General features: G+C 36.6%; 1 protein-coding gene and 1 long non-coding RNA gene across 2 annotated transcripts in view; one reads left to right on the forward strand and one right to left on the reverse strand.

Annotated features, from left to right (window-relative positions):
• The window catches only part of LOC118174355, a 63,572-nt gene extending 61,793 nt beyond the window's left edge, over positions 1-1,779 (forward strand). Inside the window, exon 3 of the long non-coding RNA XR_004754623.1 lies at positions 611-1,779. This is a non-coding gene — a long non-coding RNA (uncharacterized LOC118174355). The remainder of the gene's footprint in view (positions 1-610) is intronic.
• A 1,339-nt stretch (positions 1,780-3,118) lies between these two features.
• Positions 3,119-18,486, reverse strand: part of LOC118174475 — an 84,223-nt gene continuing 68,855 nt past the window's right edge. Inside the window, 12 exon segments of the mRNA XM_035339827.1 lie at positions 3,119-3,140; positions 3,593-3,732; positions 4,169-4,288; positions 7,748-7,958; positions 8,364-8,461; positions 9,166-9,350; positions 10,185-10,380; positions 10,673-10,765; positions 11,311-11,490; positions 12,682-12,894; positions 14,007-14,168; positions 15,402-15,563. Of these exon segments, the coding sequence (XP_035195718.1) occupies positions 3,119-3,140; positions 3,593-3,732; positions 4,169-4,288; positions 7,748-7,958; positions 8,364-8,461; positions 9,166-9,350; positions 10,185-10,380; positions 10,673-10,765; positions 11,311-11,490; positions 12,682-12,894; positions 14,007-14,168; positions 15,402-15,563 (1,782 nt within the window).

The raw sequence follows: 18,486 nt of genomic DNA on the forward strand, positions 1-18,486 counted from the left end.
TACCAATGAGTACATTGATAAGGGAAAAACAAGCCAGCATGAAAATGATTAAGTGCTTTCCTTTGTATCTTTTTAGCCATCTTATTTTTTTCTTAGACCTCGTGTGTTGTGGCACTTCCCTGGAAAAAGGTTAATTTCTCCAGAATGTATTGAACAGATGAGTTTCAATTCTGGAGAAAAAGTTGCCAGCATCTCTGCATAGGTTCAAAGCTGCTTTCACAAAGTAGCCGATTTGTACTAATCTGAACTGGAAAAGATCTTTTGTCATCTTTTCAATGTATTCATGCTATGGTTCAAGGCTTCTGAGGAAACAATTCTGTTACCGGCTGAAAGATTTTTTTTTTTATTTTTAAGTAACTGATATTCTCATATGCAATACCTTCTAATTGATTATAGTCTCTTGTCATTGTACTGAAGTGATTATTCTGGCCTCAGGTGTTTCTGGGTGAAAGGCTTTCCTTTTATACTATATGCCCTATTACGCTTTCTATTTTATTTATGCTTTATTAATCATCGTAACACTATCTCATTAACACCCCCTATTTTCCCTAGCATTGCTATCCAAATAGCTATTTTATTTTGGATGCTGAAGGTGTTCTTCCATCTTCAGGGCTGGTATCTACCACTCAAAAAAGGCTCAAGCTACAATGAAGAAGAGATGAAATCCAATTAAGTTTTTGGTAAGTACTTAAACGATAGAAATTAACAACTGATACATAATACAAGTTATTATGCTGAAGTACAAGAAATTTATGAAGGGAGAAATAGAAGCATATATATTTATGATGTTTTCAAGAAGTTGTTGAAAAATATTCTAGTGTTTCAGTTACAGCTTTGTCTAGATACACCAAACTGAAATAAAAATGCAATGTTCTTTCTTCATATTTGATGATACATTCACAGTTAGGAGGAAAAGAAGAACATTATTACTCAGGTTTAAGGGATCTGAATAAGGACTGTTAAAACTATTTCATCTATCTAATGGAATACCTTTGACAAGAAAAATTATTTTCTAAAAGAAAATAGTGCAGATATGGCTATTACTGGCTGAGATCATCTCTTCTGTTCTCATGACCTTAGATGGCTGTTTGTTATGATGCGTGAGTAGCCTAGTCCTTAAGTCTCTTTCAGAACATCCAACCTAATTCTCCCTTACTGCATTTTGGTCTGTTATACTTCCTTCTCTTTAGTGTGTTTACATATTTAAAGACTTAACTCATGTCTTCCCTCAGCTCTTCATATTTTTTTTTTCCCCACAGAGAGACCTCTGGTCTTTTCTCAGTTGCTCCACAACTTAACTCAAAAAATGTGTCCAAAAATAAATGTATAAAATAAGCTCAATAGATAATAGTTATTTCTTATCTTAAATGTGTCTCTTCATACATACATCCCAGTGTATTCTACTTGTTTTAGTAGCATACTTTTGTTGTTGTTGTTAACTGAGCCTGTGATCCACAGCAATTCCAATCCCTTTTCTTAGAAATGGGATAATGTAAACTAGTAGCACTGACCGACTTCAGTCTTTTTGCTACTATGCCATTCTAAAACTGTTTGACACAATGTCAGTTGAATGTTCAGGCTCACAATTTTAACAAAGTTTGTCTCTGTATGTCGTATTCATATGTTGAGTTGTTTACATAAACTGTTAGAGCTAAAACCACCTACTGCCTACAAGATACTACCTAGATTGAAATTTCATGGCCATCTACTGTTTAGACATAGGGTAGTCTCAATAAATAAGGCAAATAATGCCATGTGGAATAAGTGCAAATAATGCGCTTGCACATATATTGAATGTTTGATTTCTAGGCTTACATTTTATGGCTTACACAATTATCTATCAAATATTTGTAGTCATTCCCTTTGATAGTGAATAAAGATCCAGCAAACACTTGTAAATGGTTTTTAGCATACCACAAATATGCTTGTAGTCACCAAATCACTCTCTTGAGGTGGTGGTCTGTTTACAAATGCAAAGGAATAACATTGCATTGTGTATATTAAAAAAAAAAAAAAAAAAAAAAGGAAAAAACACCAACACCCCCGAAGCAAATCTTTATTTTCTTATTACCAAGCCTTAGCAAAGCATGAAGCATAGAAGTTAGAAATGAAACACTTGAATTTAAACTTTTATCAAAAACATAATTGGCTCATCTGCATAGTTCTGTCAGTTGCAGTAAGTGTTCTCATTGCAGTCTTGTAAAAATATATCTTAAATTATTACTTGGGCAAATGTGGCAGTAATTAGTACGACAATAATGTGTGTTTCCTTTAATGTTCTCATTCAGTGCAAAGATAAAAGCATATAACAAATTTTGTAGAAGGCTTTGTCCTTTCATTTTGTTTTGTCTAAACTAAGAAATAATGTCACAGGGGTGAATAAAAGAGCAAGTTTTGATCATGAAGTTCTATAGCAACTAGTAGTCAATAAATAGCGTAATTCAAAAAAGAATCTCCAATGGAGAGAGAAGTTAAATGTAGGAATGATGTATGGTGCGAATTAGTAATACCGAAAGTGCCTACATGGACAGGTGCTGTAATCCTCGTATGGTAAAGTGTTTCTGATTACTCCAGTTCTCTGGCACAGACTGCTATTTGTTCTTTGGGTATGTATATTGCAAAATAGTTAAGTTGAACTGGAATAGGATAATACTGAAATGGTAACTGTATGGTTGTATGGTGCAGTAACTACTGTAATGCAGTAACTGAAGAAAGTGAACAGGAAGGGACTAAACTTTCTTACTAACAATATTTCTGGATTGTGGGCTTACACGGGTTTTTCTTTACTTAAAAAGAATTCATTCCTTCAAATTCTGCGCTTATCAATAATTACCAAATAATATAGGTACAGTTAGCAAAACACATGACTCCAGTCACTTTTAGACTACTAACTGTCCAAAATCTAGATTCTGCAGCAATGCACAATGAAATGTGCAATGACTGCAATGCCAAAATTTTCAAACTAGAATTACTGTTCTTTCAAGCTTTTCAACTTGCTAACTTCACATTCCCAGAAGATAGCTTTTCAGCTTGCTAACTTCACATTCCCAGAAGATAGCTATCTAGATGACATCTGCATTAAAATACCTAATGATAATCTTGAAATTCTAGGGTAAGTTTAAAGAGGATAGATCGTTTCACTATAAGAGAATGAAAAGTACAAAAATATGTCACTGAGTACATTCAGTATATTTATATAATACTTATTACTGTTACTATGAATCCACATGCATTATTTAGACCAAAAAAAAGGTTGAAACAAAATTAGTATCTGAGAATTGGAACTCCTGATGAAATTCCTTTATATACCCCAAGTATCCCCTCTGCTTCCTTCTACGCAGCAATTTAGGAGGAAATAAGAAAGCCATTAGAGTATGAATCAAATAGGTTATGCTGTGCTTCTGAGTAAGCAGAAGAAAGGATAAATAAGATAGAAAAGGAGCAAGAAGAATTAATCCTGGAATAGGACTGTTTTACTCACCCCATAGTCAGATTCATTAGTTTCATTTTCTTGTGTGATCTTGAATATCAGATATGAAAGTACTGGAACAATGCAGTCAGAATATTCAGAATGAAAATAAGAGACACTTACCACTGAGGAGGAATTTCCACAGGAACAAAATTTTGGTTGCACAAATGAACAAAAGCTGCTGCTAAACTGCAGGCAGCCTTCAACTTCTTTGATTCACACATGTCATATATACACGTAATATAGAATTGTTTGGGGTCCACCTTTAACAGAAAGGGAGTTTTTTTACTTGTTTGGCGTATGGGGTACAAGCATACATCTGTTCTAGAGAGAGCAAGCTGGCAATACACCTGGAAGTTAACTGAAAAGGAAATTTGGATTTTGGTCCTCTCCCTTGTAAGGACTGTTCACAAATCTTTATTCTCATCCTGAATTTGAGGCTTTTATTTGTATTTCCAAATGCTAAACTAGTATGCTGAAGAGTGCTGCAAAGTCATGTCGCTATTTTGTAGATCTCAGGGACCCCGCTCCATGTTTCTGCTGATACAACTTTTTTTTTTTTCTCCTGTCTGGATTATTGTTCTAATTCTAAAGTTATCTGCAATTAAAATTCTATATCCTTGCAATAATTCTGTGTACTGTTCTGAAGTATGACATTTGACTACTTGGGTAGTCCTTGGTTGACATAGCTATACTTACAACTTTGAAGCAGTTCCTGAGACAAGAATGTGCTTCTTCAAAAAACTCCTTACAGACTTTTTCCTTATCTGTAATTGCACGTGGCTTCACTTTCTTCTGTGTGAGACTGCACTTGCTCACCTAGGAAAATAATATATATATAAACATCAGTGTAGTAGTGTGAATTCCTCAGATTTACGATGTAAAGTGGTTTGAAGGAAGATACGGGCAGCTCAGTACACTGCCCTGAATAACATCAATTTTTCATTAATATCGTGAAGCACCTTGTACTCTTCATAAACAAAGAAAGTATTTGCCTCATAAATATTACAGATTACAGACATTGTTTCCATTTTCTGTTGATTTTATTATTCACTAAAGGATTCTAGTGGTTGGCTGCTGACACAGTAAATAGTTGGCTTGTCTTATTATATATGACAGATTTGAGTTGTGCTTTTACTAGATTTGGGGGGGTGGTGGAGAATCTTCATCTCCTCACTGGGTTACTCAAATGTAATAAACAGCAAGAAGGCTTAAAACAAAATAAAAAAATGCACCTGAAGTGCCTTACAAGAATGAGCATTTTTGGACAACAAAATGTAATTGGATTTTTGTTGTACACGGTTTAAATATGGTCCCAATCAAAAGCTGATGATACTAAATATTAATAGAACTGCTAATGAACAGCATTTACTAACATTTCTTATGATTTGTTTTGACCAAACAATTTTTAGGACTTGTAATGAAATCAGCAATTTACACATTTTTTTAATCAGTAATTTCCATAGATGGCACACCTCTGAGTTTAGAAGTTATTTAAGCAAACAAACTCAATTGAAAAAAGTTTTAAACTGCCAGTTTAGTCTCTCAGTTAACTCTCTTCCTGCAGCAGTCACACATTTGCAAAGTTAATTTACTAATCCCCTCATTTTGGACAGCCACTGGTCTTGTAACACAAGAACTTCATTGACTATCTGCAAGGTGGTGTTTGAGGTAGCTGTAGCAAAGCTCCTGGTAGTGAGTTTCCAGGCTGAGTTTGTAGTGCAAAGTGAGGTGACTCCAGGAATTCAGGCTGACTGACTGCTTTTGCTTCAGGCTTAGATACCTGGTTAGATTTAACCTGATTCTTCTGCTTGCTTTCTGCATCACGTACAGTTGTGCCTAAACTGGTCAGGAGGGATTTTCTGCAAGCTCCATTTTATCAGCACATCTGCAGAAGCTGACTATTTGAACTGGTTATTTCCACCATATCATCTTTATAAAAGTTTCTAAGACTTAGTGTGATTTCTTGACTTTGCACATTTCTGTCTCCGGCCACTCCTTTAATGATGTATGACACTGGTACATTATCAATAAGTCAGTCCTTTTATTACATTTTTACTGAATGGGATATGACTGCAAACAGCACAGAGTTCAGCTAGTCATCTATAAATTTTTCTTGGCGGTATACAGCACTTCAAATATGCCATGGCCTACAAATAAAATGTACTAATCAATAGCATAAGTACAGTCATTATGCCATCAGCCACTTAAAGGTCCTCCATGACTCCCCAGCTTGTTTATGACTGTAAGTTTCATTAGGTATTGTTTTTAATTGGTTATTATTTCTAGTTCAACTTCTCCAGGTACTTCTGCATTAGATAGTTGCATTTTTATGAATATGTTAGAAGTTAATCTTTGTAGCAGTTAAGAAAATTACATCAACAGTCAGTCATGTCATGGTCCTACAAACATAGGCTGCAAACTTATTAGATTTAACTAGCCAATAGAAGGGAGAAATCAAGAGACTTGAAACAATCCTTGTTTTTAACATAAAGTACTGAAATAAAGATGAGAATAGTAGTAGTAGAAAAGTGCTGCTACTTGCTTATTGCAACATGACCAGCTTCTCACTGGTTTACTCATAAAAGAATTTTCCAAGCTATTATTACATTTGAATTAGTCAAAAGTTGTTCTGCAAAAAAATATTTCTCCAGGAAAGAAAATGATCTAATGATTTATTTTTCATTATAAAGCCATGTGAGTGCCCTAAAGTTTAGGCAAATATAAGTTAGGATTCAAAGCTCACCTTGATTTACAGTCATGCTATTTGATAATCATAGCTACGGTGCCCCCTTCCCCCCCACATACACATTCCTATACAGGAAAGAGCAAGAATATTAACTGTATTGAAAAATACCCTGCCAAAACAGAGTATCACACACAGTTGCAGTCCAGAAGCACTCCTGATATATTAGACTCTTTGGTCACTAAGACCCACTCTTAGTGCCCTCCATTGTGTCTGCTTACTGGAAGGAAGCCATTGAAAACGTCTTTCTGGAAGATCCATTATCTACAAGGGACAGTTGGGACTGTTAATGCAGTCTTTTAGCATTTAGCAGTGCTTTTCAGGCAATACTGCTGCTCAAGATTTGGTAGAGTTGTTTTTCATCCTAGAGTCAGCAGAAGTGATGTTACCAGATTCAGAGTATGGATAAAGCCTGGTATGACTGCATGTACTGCATTCAGCTCTGGGGCCCCCAGCACAAGAAGGATATGGTGATACTGGAACAAGCCCAGAAGAGGGCCATGAAGACCACCGAGGGCCTGGAGCACCTCCCCTGTGCAGACAAGCTGAGAGAGCTGGGCTTGTTCAGCCTGGAGAAGGCTCTGGGGAGATCTTATAGTGGCCTTCCACTACATAAAGGGGGCTACAGGAAATCTGGGGAGGGACTCTTTGTCAGGGGGTGCAGTGAGAGGATGAGGGGTAATGGTTTTAAACTAAAAAAGGGCAGATATAGATTGAATTGATTTTGATTTCTTCCTAGATAGTAGGAAGAAATTCTTTACTACGAGGGTGGTGAGGCACAGGTTGCCCAGAGAAGCTGTATATGTCCCATGCCTGGAATTGTTCAAGGCCAGGCAGGATGGGGCTTTGGGCAACCTCATCTAGTGGGAAGTGTCCCTGCCTATGGCAGGGGAGTTGGAATTAGATGATCTTCCAACCCAAACCATTCTATGACTCTATGACTAGCATTGAACTGGAGAATCAAGTCACAAGAGCATATAGATAAGACTGTATCAGAGAGTGTAGTGAAAGGGATAATGGCTTTAAACTAAAAGAGGGTACATTTAAATTAGGTATCAAGAAAAACTTTACTGTTAGGGTGGTGAGGCACTGGAACAGGTTACACAAATAAGTTGGGGTACCCCATCCCTGGAGGTGTTCAAGGCCAGGCTGGATGGGGCTTTGGGCAACCTGGTCTGGTGGGAAGGGTCCCTGTAGGTGTGTTGGAATTAGATGATCTTTAAGGTCTCTTCCAACCCAAAACAGTCTATGATTCTAAGACAGATTAATGCCACCTGTTGATTTATAGTCTCAACAGTAGGAAATGTGAAGAGTTGCAAAATTTGCATGACTGTTAAGTAGAGGAGCATTTCTTGCATGACAGCTTTAGCCACAATGTGAATATCATACATACAATCACTGTTTTACAAGAAATACTATATATAAAGAAGTGTAAAGGAAAATTATAAATTAGCAACCATCTCTACGTAAACCACTATTCCAGATAGGATTTGTAGACTAGAATGAATTGGAAATTGACCCAGCTAAAAAACAAAAGCATCACTTTGAAAGGGCTTACGTTCAAAGGGACTCTCCATCATCCTTCGTTTGAATCTGTAATACTCTGCAACAACACTGATGTTGTAGAGATCTTTGAGAGGCCTCATTAGCTTTTCTTCAATGAGATAATTAGTAATACTTGCCAGATCCAGGGAGCAGTATGCTTTAGGAAGTACTGGCAGTTTCACTGCCACTGAACAGTTCCTGCAGAATACAAGCAAAACAACATGTGCTCCTTAACTGGTAGACTGATGAAATGCAGTAGCTATATTAGAAATGTGGAAGTGAAATATTCATAAGAACTGTAGTCTGGTTAGAATAGCAAAACAAAGATGTACAATTGCTAAGACCGACAAAAGAAACATGCCATATAAGGCCAAGTTATCATAGCTATTGCTATTTTGTTTGCTGCTGAGTAGTTTCTTTTGAAACGCAGGCTATCCTAGTAGACAACAAACATGAACATCATGATATGATGTGCCCACAGCAAAGAATGGCCAGGTTGCTATCTTCAGCCTGAAGCATATAAACTAATATGAAGGTTAACTACACATATATCCATTTAGAATGGTACCCAGCAGCAGAAGTCCTCCAAAAAAAAACAATTACCTGGCTGAAAAGCTGTAAAGGTTGAATAAGGGCTTCCAGATCCTGCTCACAGCTCTAGAAACCATGGCCTCTGCCCACCTGAGCATCTGCTGTGTGGTCTATTGGAGAGCCAGAAAAGGAGATTACAAAACTCTTCTGTACGGCTTTGGTGCAGGGTCAGTACTTGATAATGAGCTTTAAAGCAACAGTGAAATTGCATATTAACCTCTCTAGCATTTATCACTTGCCTGACAGCAACTTGTCATTTAGTGGTTAGTATCCAGAAGACAGACTTTAGTCATTCCAGCAACAAATAGTAGACAGAAATACGTATCTTTCCTAAAAGAACATTACTTATTGTATACCAATACTTCACTGAGTTCATGTGCTACAGGGGCTTACAAAGGGATTGATATCTTTCTTAATATAAATTTGTGTCATGATATGCCCTTTATCATTTCAACTACAGGAGCCCAAACCTGTTTGTTTGTACACTGTTCATTGGAATCACAGTTCCTCCTCTCTGCAGAGAAAATACAAAAGCTACATGAATGGCAGCAGTTCACTGCTGTTGATTTGAACCAAACCAGTAAAGCAAATCCTTCTCATATTGTCCTACCGAAGCACTACTGTCAAAGCAAGTTAGATATTTCAGGAACAGTAAATTAGCTGTGCATAAGCTTGTTATATGGAAAGATAATGGGACAATCTCCATAAATAAAAACATTAACTATTTTTGTGTATCCACAGTTCAAAGCTAAGACTTAAATTTGTAAGCCTTTTCCTTCAAAACATTAGAAATTAATAAATTAATTATACCAACCATATCCAAGCCTGTTTTAACAGTCCTTAATGCCATCTGGATTGGCTCCATTAGCCAAACATCATTTATAATCCTGGGCAAAAATGCCTGGACATTTTTCACGTACTCTTCTGTCTTCTGCCAAACTTCATCCAGTGGCTTCAAGGTTACATCATAGTAGGCATCTTTCAAAGTTGCTAATGGGTCTGAAGTAAACATTACATGAAACAATCCTTGAATAACATGTTACAAAGTGATAACCAAGATCGATTTGGTTTTTAATTTTAAATCCTTGCAGCTTCCAACATAAGTGAAGGAGGGACACAGAAAACAGGAAAAGTCAGCTTTTCAAGGCAGTTAGGCATATTTCACATCTGTGTGTGTGTGGACACCATGTCATGAAAAACTGAAGTGGGCATTTAGCTATAACCCTGTTCCACTTATACATCTTATATTAGGTGTATCAACTAAATCCTGTTTTTGAGAGGAAAGAGTCTAATGTCAGATGTTTCAAAATGAGATGTTACTCTTATTTTGAAAACTGAAGGTTCTCACAGATAATTATGGCTGACCATGTTTCTCAATAGTTTCAATATGGGCCATAATCCAGAAATATTGGCTACCAGGTAGACTTGAAAACAACAGGTCAAGTGAAATCTGATTAGTACAAGCATTCAAAACTCAAGGATGGATATGAACAGCCCTTTGGGATGGAATGCTTGCCAGGGAACCATTAGTATAACTGCTTCAGCTTAAGGAACTAGGTCTCTGTTCTCATCTGACTGAGCCCAGACTCTTATGACCAAGAGAATGCTTCTTCAGTGATTTCATTAGAAGGATGACCACACTGGGGTTACTTAGAGCTGATTGCATCAAGGCTCCTTCTCTGTAATATGTAAGAGCAAAGGTCACTACTTTTGCTAGATCAAAATAGAAACATTTGTGCAGTTCAGCATCTTTTATAATCCTTCCTCCCCCACCCCCCTGCACTGTCATTGTCCTGTGCAGTTTTTCTCCTTGCTTTGCATGGTTTTACTTACTTTGCAATTCATTCTGCATTTGCTGGACAGCATCTTGAATTTTATTCAGGTAAAGTGGGAGCTTGCTTCTTAGAATCTGCTTGATTCCACTTTGCTTCCACACTTGGGTGAAAGCTCTACCCACACCGTGGAGCAATCCTGCTATCTTTTGTGAGGCTATTGAAGGCCAGCCAGCTGCTTCAGACAGAAAATCGATTTACTGTGCCTGGAGTGGTTCCCAAAAAAGAAGAAATATCAAAATACACGGTGATCACAAGCAAAGCTTTAACTCCGTTCCAAGGCAGTTATGAACTTCTCAGTGTTAGGTGCAGAGGTAAAAGATCTTGACCAATAAATGTTCTTTTTGCCAATGCATGAATTGCAGTTTAGCACCAGATTAGCCATTTAAATGTTTGAGCAAACCAAAACAACTGTGAAAACAACTGATTTTTTATTAACAGTGAATGAACCTTTCATGATACTGTCACAAAGGCTGTGCAGGTACTTACAGATCTCTGGAGTCTCCAGATATATCCATCAAGCTTCTTTATCTTCTCAATCAGTCTGGCTTTGAGCATGCTCCCAATTTCATTAATTTTGTCCTATGAAAAGATGAACAAAAACTGAATTTATGATTTAGAATTGCTTGCACTGGGTCTAAATCACTTAAATTTTGTAATAGTTTCAACACAAAAATCCACAGTGGCCTCCCATTTCACAGGGGAATTGACTTTTATATTATTCAACAGTTAGAAATGGAACCAGAAGAGTCTAAGAATGAAAAACCATAAAGCCTACTCTAAGCAGTAGGTATGTGAAACCCTATTGGAATTCTAATCCCAGTTTTGTAACCAATGTGCTGAGCAGCCCTAGCAAATTAGTGTTGTTTTCACCTTACTTGCCATCTTTACAGAAAAGACCTTTTAAGAGAGGGTACTATATTTTCTATGCTTTCTAGGCATAGCTGAACAATTTAATTCTCAACATGGTATCTTTTTACACCAAATTGTAAAATAATATTATTACGAATTAAAAATTTACACCAATATTGCCCTGGTTACTCCTGCCTAGAAGATGCTACAACTGACAAGATTAAATACTATTATGGAAAGCCACACCATAATTAACTGCCACCAGAGGTTCTTACCTCAGCCTTAAGAATTAGGTCCCTGCATCCATGAGCCAGAAAATTTAATCTTTCATTAACAGCTGTTAGAGTAATTTGTCCCATGTTTTCTTGCCTTTCACCATTAATGTTGAGATAGCTATTAATGGCAGCCATCTGTTGCCCATCAGTACAAGCACTGACTTCCTTCTTCCAGATCCCCTTGGAAAATTAAAAGAGAGCACTTCATTTACAGGAACAACACTGACAGATATTGTTTCAAAGACAGCTTTTTAATTACTTAGCTAATAAATCAGTATCTGAGTGTTAGGTATTCATGGGAAAAAAAAAAAAAAAAAAAAAAAAAAAAGAGAGATAAAAATGAGAAAATTAGATCAGCATCAATGTTTGATTTTCTCCACTTTGTGGCTTGTGAATGCTTTAGAAGTACAGATTTGCTACTGCAAAAACAGCAATTAATTACTATAAAGCAAAATAATCCTCTCAGACAGTGATTCACAGGCTTTTTTCTACTTTAGTCTTCCACTATCCTTTGTTGCTGAAGTTTAAAAGTGATAAATTAAAGATTATCAGTCAACTACCCGTCACACACGTAAGTTGTTTCTGCCCAAGTACTAATAAGCAGAAACGGTGAGGTGTGCACAGAATCTGGATATAGAGACTTGAGCTGAATTATTTCTACAAGCTTGTGACTTCAGCAATCCATAAACTAATGGTCTTCATCACAAATGGATCACAGCACTTACAAGTGAGGACATGACCATGAGAGAAATTCCATTGCAGAAGCATGTGAACAGAAGTGTGTGAAGGCAAATCCATAACAGAAACTAGGACTGGAATAGTCAACAAAATGAGTCTGAGGCAACTGTCATACCATCAAATCTGCCTGGTTTGCACATAAATCAATCTAATACAGTCCAAAAGGTAGATGAGTCAAAACAGGAAGCACTTGCAGCAGGTCTCATTTCACATAACTTCAGTCATCCAAAAGCCAAGCACAGTCTGAGGTAACAGCCCTGTTTCCTCTCTCTGGTCAGTCAGAACTAATGATTTCTGATTGGAAGACCTGCAGAGGATGATTTCATACATCTGTTTCAGCATGGGGTTGAGCCAGCCTCTTAAAGTTGCCTCTCTCTTTCCATTCACTGAAATTGTAATATATTTACTATCTTAAATGAACACACAACTTTAAGATGGCTAAATCAAGGTGAAATGAATCCTAGCTTCAGTCACCGTTATAATCCTTCCCTGGGCAGTAATCATACAAAAGTCTTCACCAAACTGACCTCTGTGTAACAAGTTCTAAACTTCAGCTTTTCATCATGTGAAAGACCATAGCTTTGGATTGTCATGAAACTGAAGCTTGCTTGGCCCTAGAAACTAAGACACAACCTTTCTTCCTGCCTCTTCATACCATTGATAGCTCTGAAGGTACGTACCTTTCAAATACCCCACGTAGTACTGCAAACACTCCTTTCCTTTAGAAGCAGCTACTTTTACTTTCTCTTTTTGATCAATAATCCCCTCCACCGGGATTCGGCTCTGAACAGCTGAGGAAGTAGCAGTTCCTGTCAGGCCTAGACAAGTGTCTTCAGAGCCTTTTAACTGCAGCCATAAAGGAAATACACATTTGTTCAAAGCCACTACAAAGAATTAATGAAGCCATGTTCAGAGATGATGCCCAACTATCAGTGCTTCCCACAGAGGGGTAAGTAAGTGGTGACGGAAATATTTCCCAATGCTTATGTGCTTACATAGGAGTTACTGACAGAGGCACAGGCATGAGGATGGTTGGCTCAAGAGCTGAATGACTGGATAGGACCAGGCTTGCGGACAATCCTTTAATGGTAGCAATGAAAGAAACATACTCTGACAGTCAATTCCCTGTAAGGCTGCTAATTCGTGCCATGTATTCCAAAACAAGGAATAGAGAAAGGCTAAGCAGAGCAAGTTTAGAGAGAGTGAAAATTATGTAGTATTTGTCTTAGCCTGTTACATATTAAATCATGATTATTTTTTAAAGGATAGCCTATTCTCTCAGTTAATTATGACTAACTACCCACATTCCTCCTAATGAAGAGTTTGACAGTGCTGACCACATCACTCCTCTGTCCCACTCTTTTACTACCATCAGCTTGTTTATATTATTCATATCACAGAAAATTAAGAGTAAAGGCAGAATAGAGGAGAGAAAGAGGAAGAGATTTGCCTCAAGATGAGCATTGTATTAGCTGTTCTGTGCCTTTTTTTAAGAAGGACATTTTATTATTATTATTTATTTTTTTTTCCTGGCAAATGATGCTTTGAATCTTACAGTTCATTTATTTATTTATTTATTTAAATTTTTGATATGGTGATTTTACATGCCTTCCCAAACAGCCCAATCATGCTGAAGAAGGTGAGCTATAACAACACACAGCTTCTGAAAAAATTATATACTCCAGTTGATATACACTTACTACATTTGTCACTGAGCTCTGCAGATAACTAATGTTGTTGCCTTCCTTTCTGTTTTGATCATACTGCTTGTACATTGCATAACTGCTCCTTTAAAAACAGAACTGAAGAAATGAGGAATACTTTATATTGCCTGTACTTTCCTGCTGTTTTACAAGCCACTGGCTGCACCTGAGCACTTCGGAAGATAGATGGCAGTAGGTCTTTAGGAAACAAAACCCCCGCAAATCCATTACCAATAAAATAAGATAAAAACTCACTTCAATTTCCAGAGAATAGTTTTTCACATCAGCTGTGGTCTGATTTTTTAAGGATACTCCAATCAATCTCTCATCTCTCCCTTGATCAGAAAAGTAGAATCTGCTCTCTGATTGCAAAATGTCTCCTTTGTTGAGCTGGTGTTTTCCAGAGAAAACGATTACCTAAGTATAACCAAAGAAGGTGTTAAATCTTAATTCTGTCAAAGAAATGGGCTCTTCATAGAGTAATAAGAGGCTGTACATGGGTGTTGGCATTCTCATGAAATTACACAATGTAGTGATAAAAAAACTTGTAATTTCAGAAATCAACACAGCCTCCTCCTCACACTGCTTACTTCATTACATCTTCAGTTTTTGTGGCACAATAATACATATTCACTGATTACAATCTCAGATGATGAACAGCTACTGTAACTAAATGATGAACAGTATTGTAACTAAATTCCATTAAAACCATATTTCTATGATATAAATTTATGTTTGCCTTTTTGCTTTTCAGCTACGCAACATAGGTATTTTGAAGAAAAGGATCCAAATAATAAAGAGGCACCTGATTTTAAAGTGACATATATATACATTTTCCCCATAATAAACAAGCAGTAACACATCTTGATATTGGAAAAAGTTTTCACTGGCATCAGAATTTGGCAGCTGTTTCTCATTCCCAAAAGGGTGTGACAAGTTCTGACAGTAAATGAGGAAACTGAGATGTGTTTTAGCCACTGGGAACTGGAAAGACCACATTTCTTGCAAGTTCAAAGATTTTTACTGTTGTGACCATCTATGGGCAATTTGGGGTCAAAATCTGCACCGAAGGAAGAAAACCCATGGAAGGGTTTTCAATTTGTCTGAGTAACATAAAAATAAATGGCAACTATAGGGTTCAAAAGTCCATCACTACTAGCAGAGCAGGCATTAAAAAAAAAAAAAAAAAAAAAAAAAAAAAAAGTAAACTTCTGACTACAGGGTAAGGCCTAGTTTCATTTTTGATCACACATGAGCCTATTTTAGTATTCTGGAGAAACATGAAATTTTTTTCAAGACCTTTGAGAGATGAATAGAAAAGAAAGTTCATAGAGGACAGGGGAATGTTTACAACCGTAATAGGGCCTACAGAAAAAGAATCACAGAATCACAGAATTGTAGGGGTTGGAAGGGACCTCAAAAGATCATTGGGTCCCACCCCCCAAGAAGTAACACTAAGAAGAAGTAATACTGTAGTGGCAAACATAACTTTTCTATGCAGTCCATCAAAATGCATTGTTTATTTATGGTTTGTTAAATTACATAAGTAAGGCAATTCTTGTGAAAAGTTGTGGCTGAGGAAAACTCCGTCTCCAAATCAGAAATTAAGTTTAAAGTGAAGTAGGTTCCATATGTTTATGTGAGACTTACATTTGGAATGTCGCAGAACTCAAAGCTCATGTAATAGTCCAGGCAAGATGAATAGTTTGTTTCTATTTTACCCAGAATATTCTGTTTGGTGCATGAGGTCAGGAAAATATTTTCCATAACAGCTTCTAACTGAAATTTATCAGGATATAGGAATTGATTTCTCTGCAATTAACCAAGAAAGCAAAGTTAAAATATGACAACAGAAATTTAGACACTCCTCGGTGACCCTTTTGCCTCAGCTCTCAACTTCAGATTCAGTGTTTTTACATAACATTTCCACCTGGCAATGTTTTGGTTTATCAGCACAGTTGTTAGGCCTCATCCTACTGAATTAACTTAACAGTTTTGCAAATTTAGGGTACAAGTGAGGTGTATGGCTTATAAGAACTCAGTTTTTCTTACTTATGCTACGTTCACTTTTCTTCCTATGGAGAGAAAGATGTACAAGGTAAAATGAAATAGTGGTATTTCATAGAACGTGGTGCTTTACATAAGCTTTATTAAAAGCCATTCAAAATTACATATAAAAACTAAAGAATTTTCCATCTTTTAAGAACAACTTCCATGAAAAATATGGTGAGTTAGCAGATACACCAGCGTTCTTTTACCTCATAACTTAAATTGTGTTTGAACTTTTTGCCATCCCGGTTAGATCTAGATATTCCTTAAATGATGCTGATGTTTGCTCTAGAGACCCACATGCATGAAGGTGTTCTATACTTGATACTCCCTGAAGCTGGAAGAGGAAAAAAAAAGACATATTAGTAATTAAAAAAAAAAAAAAAAAAAAACACAAAAGTGTTCAGTATTATCGGCCTTGCTAGAGGACTATGCTTCCTGGGCAAAATACATCCCTGTGAGAAGCCCTGAACAGTCTATATCTATAAAATACTCTTTTAGTCTCTGAGAGGTTGATGATTCTGTCCTGGGGAAAAACTGCATCCCAAATACAAAAACATCTGGCAACATGAAACAGAATTCTTCAGAGCTTTTATTTTTCTTCCTCTAAGGCAGCAGCAGAAAAAATAAATAAATAAATAAATAAATAAATAAATAAATAAATAAAAGGTTTTCATATAGTAACAGGTGGAGAAAAAAAAATCATTCTGAGACAGAAAAACAGTGTCAGTTGAATCCTGCCCTTCTTTGACTCAAAGATTCATACCTGTCCTGAAGAGCCTGTCATACATCCATCCCAGGCAGTGATGTTTGTCCTTGATTTATCCTCCAGGGTCGGTTGGAGGTCAGTAGGCTGCCCACCATTCCACATTAGCTGCAGCTGAAACCAGAAGATAAGGATTTGTCTAGTGAAGCAGGACTTGAACTAGCAGAAGAGCCTTCATGGCAATGTAGCAGAATGATCTCCATCCAGTGGAGAAAAAAGCAACACAATTAAAACTGCTAGAGAAAAGTGTTAACTGCATGTGGTGTGGAAGCTGAAGGCCTTAGAAAAATGCACAGAGAAACTGCACTTTTACAACTGAAGCAACAGAAGCTTTTCTGTTATCTTCTCAGGAAGCTGCATTTGGTCTATCATGCATTGCAATTAATGGTAACAGTGGAATAATGACATTACAAGAGAATTTATTACACTAAAAATTACATTTGAGTCATATTGACCTACTGAGAGCTCTCAGTGGCATGACTATGACAACCAAAATATTTCACATGAACAAACAGAACATTGCACAGTTTGTGCAGCTCGTATTTGTGCAGAAATTCTTCAGCCTCAGCAACTGAAGTGTCCAGGCCCATGCTATACAGGTACTGCATTACGCATACAATGTTCAGATAAAAAAGAATTCTGTCATCTTTGAACTTGAAGGATGATTTGAGGAGTTCTTCATCTTTTTGCCCCCTTTATGCTTTGCAAGCATACATAATCTTAGTTTAAAGCCTTTCTGGTCTCACACATTTTTCACACTTGTGTTGCAATTTCATACATGGTACTAAAATTTAGGTTATCAAAAACAACGAACATACAAAAAAAAAAAAAAACTTTATCAAAGGGTTTCTGGCTTATTTTCTGACTTACTTATTTATTTGTAAGAATGGCAGTTTGTTCATCAAAATGTGCCTTATTTCATTGCTAGGTTGGCTCTTGTGTATTTCTGGCTTCTTACCACCCAAAGTGGGTCAATGCTAAGGCAAGACAGATACTGTCAGCTAGCAACAGTTATGCTTACAAATGGAAATAACATTCGTGTTTTGAACCCAAATAGATGATAGCACTTTGTGCTTTTTCAGTTTTTCAAGATGATAGCTGGTTCTGCAACTCTTTGTGATGAAAAGAACACTAACAGTCAATATAGTATTTCAGCCTTGTAGCCCTTACACATTATCTCACCTGGTGGTTGTACTTTCTGGCTCTTCTTTCTGACAGGGAATGAACCTCCAGTTGCCTCAAAGTATAATTAAATGGGTGGGCAACAGTGGCTCTGTAATTCACACGGTCTCTTCCAAACTTCAGAGAAGACACTGATACCTTATCAATATAAACAGATGTAAAATAAGCTTGTGAAATAAAATACCTCTCATATATTGACCTCAAATGCATCCAGCAAGATATTTCTGTACCTTCTCCTGAGATGAACTGTGTGCTTAATAAAGTCATTTTTAAAGTAGCTAGGTAAATTGATGTTTAAATAAGGACATTCTTGCTACTTGCATTTCTTACATGACACATCTGAAAGTAATACTATTCTATGCATGTAATGAAGATGATGAACCATGCTTAAGTTTGTTGAGGCTTAAGTTTGATCTCATCTTTAGGCACACTGGCCTCCACTGCCTCAGAATGATTAGTCAGAGCTTGCAAATTCAAGCACAAACAAAAATATTTGCAGAGTCAGGAACTAAATTCTGTAATATTGCTGGGAGGTATCATACACTACTTAAAAATATTTTTGTGATAATTTAAGTAATGGCAGCATTTAAATAGTTTTGGTAATTTGAATAGTAGCACAAAATTACATTCTATACAAATTCTAAAGTAAAATTTGGAATTTTAGCACTTTGTAAATGGATACTGTTAAAGGAATTCTGATTCTTTTTGCAGGCATATTTATGTTTTATCATGGTAACA

The sequence above is a fragment of the Oxyura jamaicensis genome, chromosome 14 (assembly GCF_011077185.1).
Source record: "Oxyura jamaicensis isolate SHBP4307 breed ruddy duck chromosome 14, BPBGC_Ojam_1.0, whole genome shotgun sequence".
In the NCBI taxonomy this organism is placed as follows: Eukaryota; Metazoa; Chordata; class Aves; order Anseriformes; family Anatidae; genus Oxyura; species Oxyura jamaicensis.